Here is a 9080-nt window from a genome sequence, read left to right on the forward strand (position 1 = left end):
ACAGATGTCTCCAACAAAGACACTGGAATTTATTGGAGTGGTCTTCAACACAACATCCTGTCAAGCTTCTCTCCCCTCTCACAGACTTTTGAAAATAAGACACCAAATTCAAGACCTTCTTCCTGACAAGTTTGTACCAGTACATCTTGTACTGCAACTCTTGGGCTCCATGGCAGCTGCCATTACTTTGGTACCACTGACGAGACTGCACATGAGAATCCTGCAGTGGCTCCATTCCGCACAATGGTCGTTGTTAACCCACCCACTCAACCACATGATACACCTTACAAACCGTTGCAAGGAGGAAATGCTATGGTGGATGGAGCCACAAAGGAATCTTTGGTGTCGACTGTTCTGTCTTCCCCAACCCACGGCCACAGTGACCACAGATGCTTCACTATTAGGGTGGGGGAGCATTTTCAGGGAAAGACTGTCCAAGGCACCTGGACCCCCCTTGAGGCCAACTTGCACATAAATGTCCTGGAACTGAGGGCAGTTCTCTTAGTGTTGCAAGCGTTCCATGCATCCCTGCCTTTGGGGACCATTGCAATTCAGTCACACACCATGTCAGTCGTTTGGTATATCAACAAGCAAGGCAGAACCAGATCTTACCCCCTGTGTCAGGAAGCCATGAGGATTTGGCACTGGGCGATAGCTTCCAATTGCTTTCTTATAGCAACACACATTCCCGGGAGTTCCAACCTTATTGCAGACAATCTGAGCAGGAACATCCTGATGCCTCATGAATGGTCCCTCAATCCTGTAATAGTAACTCGGATCTTCCAACACTGGGGCAAGCCTTGCTTCCCCCTGAATTACAAATGCAGGAGCTATTTTTCCTTGATCCCCCCTCAGGGGGAACCACCGAGGGATGCTCTAACGCACGACTGGCCCCCGGGTCTTCTGTATGCCTTTCCCCCATTTCCCCTCATTCCACAATTTCTCCAGAAAGCTCAGAGGTTGAAAAGCAAAGTGATCCTTATTGCTCCCTACTGGCCACGTCAAGTCTGGTTCCCGTTTCTATGGCCTCATCTGATTCACAGCCCGTGGATCCTGGATCATTCCCAGGACCTGTTATCCCATCCTCAGGGATTGATTCATCTGAACCTGCACAGTCTGAAGTTCACAGCCTGGTTCCTCCACTTCCAATGATTGCCAGACTGCCTGAAATACCATCTCCTGAAATTCTTCTGGCCTCACACAAACTTTCCACTAGAAAGTTTTATTCTAGTAAATGGACTAGGTTCTCTATTTGGGCCAAAGACCAGAACTTAAACCCTTTCTCTATGCCTATTCAAAAGATTTTGCAATGCCTGACTACTCTCCTGCATGCAGGAATCTCAGCTTCAACGATCACTGTACATTTAGCAGCTATCACCAATTTTCATAATGGTCTTAAAAATTCTTCAGTTATGTCACACCATCTATGCAAGACCTTTTTGAAGGGAGTATTACATGTTAAACCTCCGGTCAAGCCTCCCTTAGATCCCTGGGTCTTGACTCTGGTACTTCAATCTCTTACAGGCTCACCCTTTGATTCATGTGATTTGAAATTTTTGTCTTGGAAAACCATACTTCTAGTAGCACTCACCTCAGCAAGAAGAGTATCTGAGCTGCAGCCCTTGAGTGTCAAGAGTCCTTACTTATCTTCCACACGGATAGGGTGTCCCTTCGTACTGACCTTTCCTTCTTGCCCAAGGTCATTTCTGTTTTTTCCATTAACCAATCTATTGACCTGCCGGTTTTCTTCCCAAGGTATTCTAATAGAGGGGAATAACTTTTGCACACCCTTGATGTGCACCGACAGCTTCATTGTTATTTGGGCAAGACTAAATATTTCAGGAAAACAGACCAATTGTTTATAGCCTTTGCAGGACCCAGATTGGGTAAACCTATTTCCAAAGTGTCATTACCTTTATCTAACAACAGAATAAGCTACCCTTACCTTCCAGAATAAAGGCTCATTCTACCAGATCTATGTCTACTTCTGTAGCTTTTCATTCCAGAGCCTCTATGGATGATATATGCACAGCAACCACGTGGGCAAGACCTCATACCTTCATATCTCATTACAAATTGGATTTGGCCTCCAGGGGACAAGCATCTTTTGGTTCTATGGTGCTCAGGAATATCCTTCCTTAGGGCCACCCGGGACTCAAGTAGCTGGTGACTCGGCCCTAACAGTAAGAAATGAACAAAGATTTACAACATCAGATAAAGAAGTTATGTCTTACCATAACCTTCCATCTGTGTTGTAGATCTTTATTCATTCCTTACTTCCCGCCCTCCTTCTCCCTGCCTGGACTGCTGGTGGACCTTAGGTACTCCTGGTTAGGGTATTTGCTCAGACAGAGCATCCTACTTTTTTCCCTATTACTACATCTTTTATCTAGGGTAAACTCGATCTGGAGTACCTACAAGAGAGGCATTGTGGGTAGGTTCTTAGCTGAGAGTTTTTGGCTTGTGCGAGCTGGGAAACGGCAGTATCGGTTCCGAGGACAGAACCGAGGTCCTAACAGTAAGGAATGAATAAAGATCTACCACACGGATGGAACATTATGGTAAAACATAACTTCTTTTTCTTTGCCTAAATAAAAGCTTATGCTTGTAGCATTTAGTTACTTATTCTGTTTCTTATAACATTTAGGTGTTTCAGATACAGAATAACTTTTTTATGCAACTATTACATAAAATATAGGAAATAATTTTGTCTTAATATCTCAGGACATTTACCATTTTTACAATTTTTTTGCAGGACACATCTGCCTAAAGAGGGACTGTCCCTCGCAAAGTGGGACAGGCGGTAATTCTAAGTATTTAACGTTTCTATACTGTTGAGACTGTATAGCAGACGGCTTAGCTAACGGCGCACACACACAAAAGTTTGTATCTTGCGTAGCTCTTGAGGTTATGGTACAGCGACGTTTTTAATCTGGTTAGACTATTTCCCTGGGTTGAGTAAAAGAAAATTACATAAAGCATAGGGATTACTTCGAAATCGGTACCCCACCCCCCTCCCCTTAGGCGCTGTTAAGATTGGGTCTCGCGCTAGGGACTCACAGCGGAGATTGCCAACCGGCAAACAACAGCAAGCGGAGCTTCACTCTGCTTTTTAAATGGGACCGGGAGTCTTACAGCTTTTAAAGTAGGGTGTCACTTCATACTTTTACACGTTGTTTTCTGTAACTAGTAATACATGGAGCAAGTAAAAACTCATGCACTACAGAGAATCATTAAGTATTTCATAGCTCTCAACCTGTTAGAGCAAGAAATCTGGACAAAGCCATAAGTAATGGGGGTACAAAGACCCAAAAGTAGGGACAATTTTTAAATATTGCTCTTACAAACTGAGAAAGTTGATAGATCAATAAGTTTTGCATTAGCATGAATTTTCAGAAGGGTATAAAATCTAAATCTCAACTGTCTCATTGTTTTCTGACTTCAGTGGTCAAAGATTGGGCAATGATTTGCAATTTTATGCGTAACGCGTCAAAAATATGAGGCGGAAATCTGGACCTTCTGCGAAAATCTGTACAGTTGACAGGTAAACTTAGTAAGTATAATAAAAAAACTTATCGCTTCGATTTTATCAAGCGAAAATTTACAAAGCTACGATAACACCCGCTAACTGTTGTAGGGTGAAATATAAAAAAATGCATGCAGTATACAGACACGGAACCTGACGGCACACAGATTTTTTTCTTTTGAGTGACACTACGCCCCCCCCCGACTATCCCACTTATTAAACAAGATTTGCGTCATGTGAGACTGGGACATTTCGGAAGAAGGAACACGTAGCTGTTAGTCACATGCTGTTTGGGCGGAGTGAGATGTTTGTATAGATTGTAATAATAAACTGCAGTTAATAGTCTGAAGAATTTAAACGTTTAGCTGTCAACCCTTCGTTTGAGAAAGGTATTTTTTAAAAGTGATTAAGGGTGTAAGAAATTGTTGAAAAAAAAAACGAATTCGTGGTTTGGTAGCGACATTGTTAACGGTATTGTCGTGTTTTTGTTTAAAAAAAGTTGTGATTTGGTTTGGAATGTATTTGTCATACATCTCAGCGGTCCCTGATTTGGGTTCAAAATGTTGCTTTGAGTTTACTAATCTCTCCTAAAAGAGGCGATTTTAAAAAGCATTCCTGGTTCTTTTTGAATTTGTCCCCGAGTTTGGAGAGAACAGATTGAGGGCTATGGTATTAGTTTTCCGTACTTTAGTAGTGTATTTAACGGATAAACGGGACCAGTTCGTGAATTGTCTTAGTGTGTTTCGTTATTTTACTGGGGTAGAGGACTGATCGCAAATTATCAATTTCAGACTCTGCGTAGGGAAGAAACTAAGCGCATCGTGTATCAAAAAAGTGTGTAAGCATTAGAGATCTCCCTTGAAGTTGTTGGAAAGAGTACGCTGCTGTCGTTAGCTTAAGTTAATGTAATTTAACATACCGCACCCTGTAGCTTGTGTTTTGCTCTACGATGTCAACAGGAGCATTAAAAAGGGATTTGCTTTGACAGACTTGTGTACGCATGAAGTAACGTCAGTTGTATGGGGGTGGGGGGGTTACAATTTTTTATAGGCGTGACGTATGGTGAAAGAGGTTTGGACGTGGTGCGCTTAGTTTTTTGGAAGCTGTGAGTTGACTCCTAACTTATTTAGTTTGTGAATTGTAAAACTGTTTTGTCTCTGTAACTTGTTACTGTACTAAAGGAGAGTTACTTTAACTTATAAAATTAGATGTGGCTTTGCCTCATCCTGCGTTTGTGTGAGTGAAGTGCTTGTTTTGGAGCTTAGGCGTTGTTCGTTTATAGGAGAAACACTTGATACCATTCAGTGCTTTTGGGTTGAAGTCTAGTATAAGGAGGTAGGTGGGGGCGTAAGATGCTTAGCAATCTGTGAAATGGTGTAAGTTTCCTAATGTTTTGTCCTTGGCCATTTATTTTTTTTTACACTGTCTTAATAACCGCAACAGTGTTTGGGGGGGAGGGGTGAGTTAAGTTGAAACTTTCACTTTAGACTAAGGGAAACTTTCCCTTTTCTTTTAGACTAAGTGAAACTAACAACCAAGGCAGTAAAGGGGGAAACTGTTTGTTGAAAGGTTTTAATATTTTCCTTTGCCTTCCACTTTAGGGAAATCGGAAACAATGGCAGTAGAAGGGGGAGCTAAATGTGTGAAATATCTTCTGTTTTTCTTCAACTTCATTTTCTGGGTAAGTGGGACTTTCACATCAAACGTGTAATGTGTCTTTTACTGTGCCTGGTTTTAGGAGGTTTCCTGATAACTGTTGGCATTTAGGGTTGGGCCAGTTATGGAATATGTTGGAAGACTAAAATGTGACCAAGAAACAAATCTCATCCTTAGAAGCTTATGTCTGTAAACTCCGCGTACAGATTTTTCTGTAAGTTTAAGCACACTGAGAGGATTATTTAATAAGATGTTATTAAATGTTAAGTATATAGTAACAGTTTTTTTAAGTGACCTTTGTAGTTGCTAACATGTTCTCATCATGTCACTTCTGTTCCATGTTTTGGAAACGGAATAGAAAGTAGAGTGATGTGGGCTCTTTTTCTTACAAAGAACCTACGTCAGAGCACACATTGAGCTTGATTGCGCATTCACAAGGCAATGAATTATTGGTGTCAATAGTTAAAGCTGACACACTTTTTGTATAATATGTAATAGTTAACGTGACATTTTGAGTTTGCTTTCTGGAAGCAGATCTGAGCCTCATCATTGATGCTGAGCTTGCGATTTGAGGATTTTTTCTCTGTAAAATAACGTTCTCCTACTTGGAGCCTGTTGCTGTGTACTTTGTTTAAAGTAAGTGTCTTAATGCAGAGTGCTACTGTTCAGCAAGCGTAGTGAGTGGTACGGAAGTACACACACGAAGCTTCAGAATGATTGCATAAAACTCAGTATTATTCGATACTGAGTACGTGTGGTTTATGGCTTATAAAGCATCATGAATCTTTATTGTGCAGTATGTAAAACTACAGTTTCTGGTAGTAGTAGCGATTTTTTTTTAGTTTAAAATTGGTACCATACCTCATGTAGCATTGGCTTCCGATAACGTGGCAAAGCTCCTTTTGTAGAAAAAGTAAAGGTGGAGAAGGACAGCACTTGTATTTTGGACTTCCATTGTCTGTAACCGTGTTTGTTTTGGTTATAAATTTAGAAAAAGTATAGGCCGGGTCTTTTATCTCGCAGGAAATTTGATTTATCAATGACATTTTTGCAGAATAAGCTGTTTTTATGATAAATTATTGGAACCATTTAGAATGGTTATTGCGATTTGCCTTGCAGCAAATTTGATTCCATAAGAAAGTGACTAATGCCACCCCTATTTTCCATAAAAAAATGAATGCCACCACTCCCCGTCCCCAAAAGGTGAGTCCAGCTCACCTAAGGTGTGAATATGTGGAGAGAAACGAGTCTCTTTCTGTTTGATCGGTATTACTTTGGGCGTGCTTGGGACCAGTGTGTTGTGTTAGCAAGACACTTGCTGGCTGTAGCATGTGGTGGGGCGTACACCCCTTATTCTAGTTTCCCTTTGTTTCATGCTTGTCTGTTGAAAGCATGACATCCCAGGTTTGCTTTTTGTAGGCAACGTTTTACCTTATTGGCTCTGGACAGGGGGCAGTAAGACCTGTTAAGGAACTTCTGCTCTTTTTAGCTTGGATCTGCAAAAGGGGTGGCATTTTTATTTTAACGCCTTCCCCATTTCAGAATGTTTGTTGCTTTTCCAGGTGACTTGTGTTGCAAAACCTGCCTTGTCAATGTTTTCTTCTAGAGTTTGAAATGGGGAGTCTCCACCCCCCCCCCTTACAAAGAAATTGGCAAATGCTTGTTGTCAAATGATCCTTTGTCTCTATTCCCGAACCATGTCTGTGGCTGTACACCTTTGGATTGCTCAGGAGTGTCTCCTAAAGGTCTTGCTAGCAACAAATCCTTTGAGGGTCTAGTAAATGCCAACTAATAGCTGAGGGATGTGGTGTGAGGTGGAGTTTGTGTGTGGTTCCTTTGTGGCATGTTGAACTTGTTTCTCAGGAAGCCTGACTTTGAAAAGTGTATAGATATTCACTAAATTGTGTCCCAGTTTGGTGTGGATGAATAGAAGAGTCAGCCTGCCAGTGGGTGTTTGACTTTCCAAGCCATTGCAAGGGGTAGGAATGGTTTAGCGGAGTCTGCCTACTGTTTTGTGGTGGTGCGACTGCATGGTTTAGCCATCTCTTCTGTTTTGGAGGTTCTGGGATACTGCATTTTCACCTAGGACTCTTCAGCTCTTGGAGCAGCTTCCATTAGCAGTCATTGCCCATAATTGTAGGAACCATTGATTCTGTATAAAACCATTGATTCTGTATAAAATCTTTTCTTGCAGGCCTTAAAATCTGGAGGCAAGTATATTGTGTTAATGTTGTTAAACATGATTGCATACACAGCAGTAGAAAAAAAACTCCTGTGTATTTTAACTGTTTGTTCGTTACAATATTACATGAATTGCTTGATTCCTGCGATCCTTTTTAACATTATATCTGGGGTTGTCTTCATTTCCTATTCAACCTGTGAGTTCCCGGATCTGGCATGGATCTGACTGTTGCATATCCAGCATCTGATCCAAGCTCCAAGCTCCTCCCTTCAGATCTCGTTTACTGCGCTTCGTGTCTGCATCATGATCTGTTGCTCTAAACTGCGATTAGGGTAAGTTGAGTTTTATCTTTTCCTTCAAATAGTTCCATTTTTTTTCTATACTTTCTACCTTCTGTGTGTCTGGTTTTGTCAAGGGGTAGTCATGCCTGTTAAATTTGGTCGACTTCTTTGAGAGAGTTGGTTACCAGAGGGGTAGCAAACTGGGTCACCGATGAAACTCACCTAGTCAAAATAGGGTAAGCCACCTCAAGCAGTAGACCTGTAATGAGCGGTATACCCCAGACATTGATTTTTGGGGTCTCCTGTTTGGGATGTACTTTTCTGAGATGCAGGCCAAACCTAGTGGGCTGTGGCTGACAAAAGTTTGCAGGTGACTGCATGCTGGGTGCTGTCAAATTCCCCTAGTGATGTGGACAGCCTTCATCTGGTGCCAGAAGCACATGGCCACAAACTGAATGCCAAAAAATGCATCATCCCCTTTGGGGAGAATGACATCCCCACAAATTATCACATTAATAAGGTCCTAAACACGCAATCAATTGTGAGGGACTTGGGCACCCAGGTTGATAACTGACTTGGTGGGACAGATTTGTCTCTCACTGTCCTGTGGAATAAACTTCCTGTTCACGTCAAGCAGAGTACCTCATTAACCCTTTAGGCGCAACCTGCATAACTGGATGGGGAACAGAAAATACACCCCAGTTATTCCACCTGTGTTCTTGCTGGACAGGCATATTAGGTGCTGACTTGTTGCAACATGTGCTAAATTCTTGGCTAGGCTTGTAAGGGCTTCGGTGCAAATAGCCTAATAACTTCCTCTGAACCTAGAAGAATACATTAACTTGTTGCATTGTAAACCCTAGGTACCTTACAACTAAAAGTACTTTAACATAGTACAGCCATCACTGATTCGTCCCACCTCACATTTAGCATACCCCTGACTGCACACCATATGACTGGTTTACAATATAACTTTCAATTTACATTAAAATGTCATACAGATATTTATCTTGTTCTTTTGGCTGCTCCCGTTAGTGGTCGCCACAGCAGATCAACTGCTTCCATTTCTTCCTGTCCTCTGCATCTTGCTCTCACACCAACCCACCTGCATGTCCTCTATTGATAAGAACAGAAAAGTTTCTATTACACTTAAAGGACTGAAGAAGCATCTGTTCAGTGGGGTATGTTCTTGTAGTCCACCCACCACTTTAGCTTTGTCAAATTCCAGTCTTTCCTTGGCCACTTAATGCAAAAACCATGTGTCTCTTTCTATATTTAACAGGATTGACTTTTCAGTTTCCTGTGTGTTTACCAATTTCACAATATTGCTGATGCTCCGTATCATGTCAGTGTCTGAATACCGGTCTGTTCATGTTGAAGGTGTTTGTGATGTCACCACTGGTCCAGTAATCAAGGAACCTGATTTCTCACCATT

At 41.7% G+C, this 9080-nt stretch overlaps 1 protein-coding gene across 1 annotated transcript in view; it reads left to right on the forward strand.

Moving 5' to 3' along the window:
- Nucleotides 1-3978: 3978 nt before the first annotated feature.
- Nucleotides 3979-9080, forward strand: part of CD63 (CD63 molecule) — a 355549-nt gene continuing 350447 nt past the window's right edge. The window contains exons 1-2 of the mRNA XM_044083718.1: nt 3979-3997; nt 5128-5207. Coding sequence (XP_043939653.1) covers nt 5142-5207 — 66 coding nt within the window. The 5' untranslated portion in view covers nt 3979-3997; nt 5128-5141. The remainder of the gene's footprint in view (nt 3998-5127; nt 5208-9080) is intronic.

This window comes from Protopterus annectens, chromosome 9.part0 (genome assembly GCF_019279795.1).
Source record: "Protopterus annectens isolate FY-2018-M chromosome 9.part0, PAN1.0, whole genome shotgun sequence".
NCBI classification, from domain to species: domain Eukaryota; kingdom Metazoa; phylum Chordata; order Ceratodontiformes; family Protopteridae; genus Protopterus; species Protopterus annectens.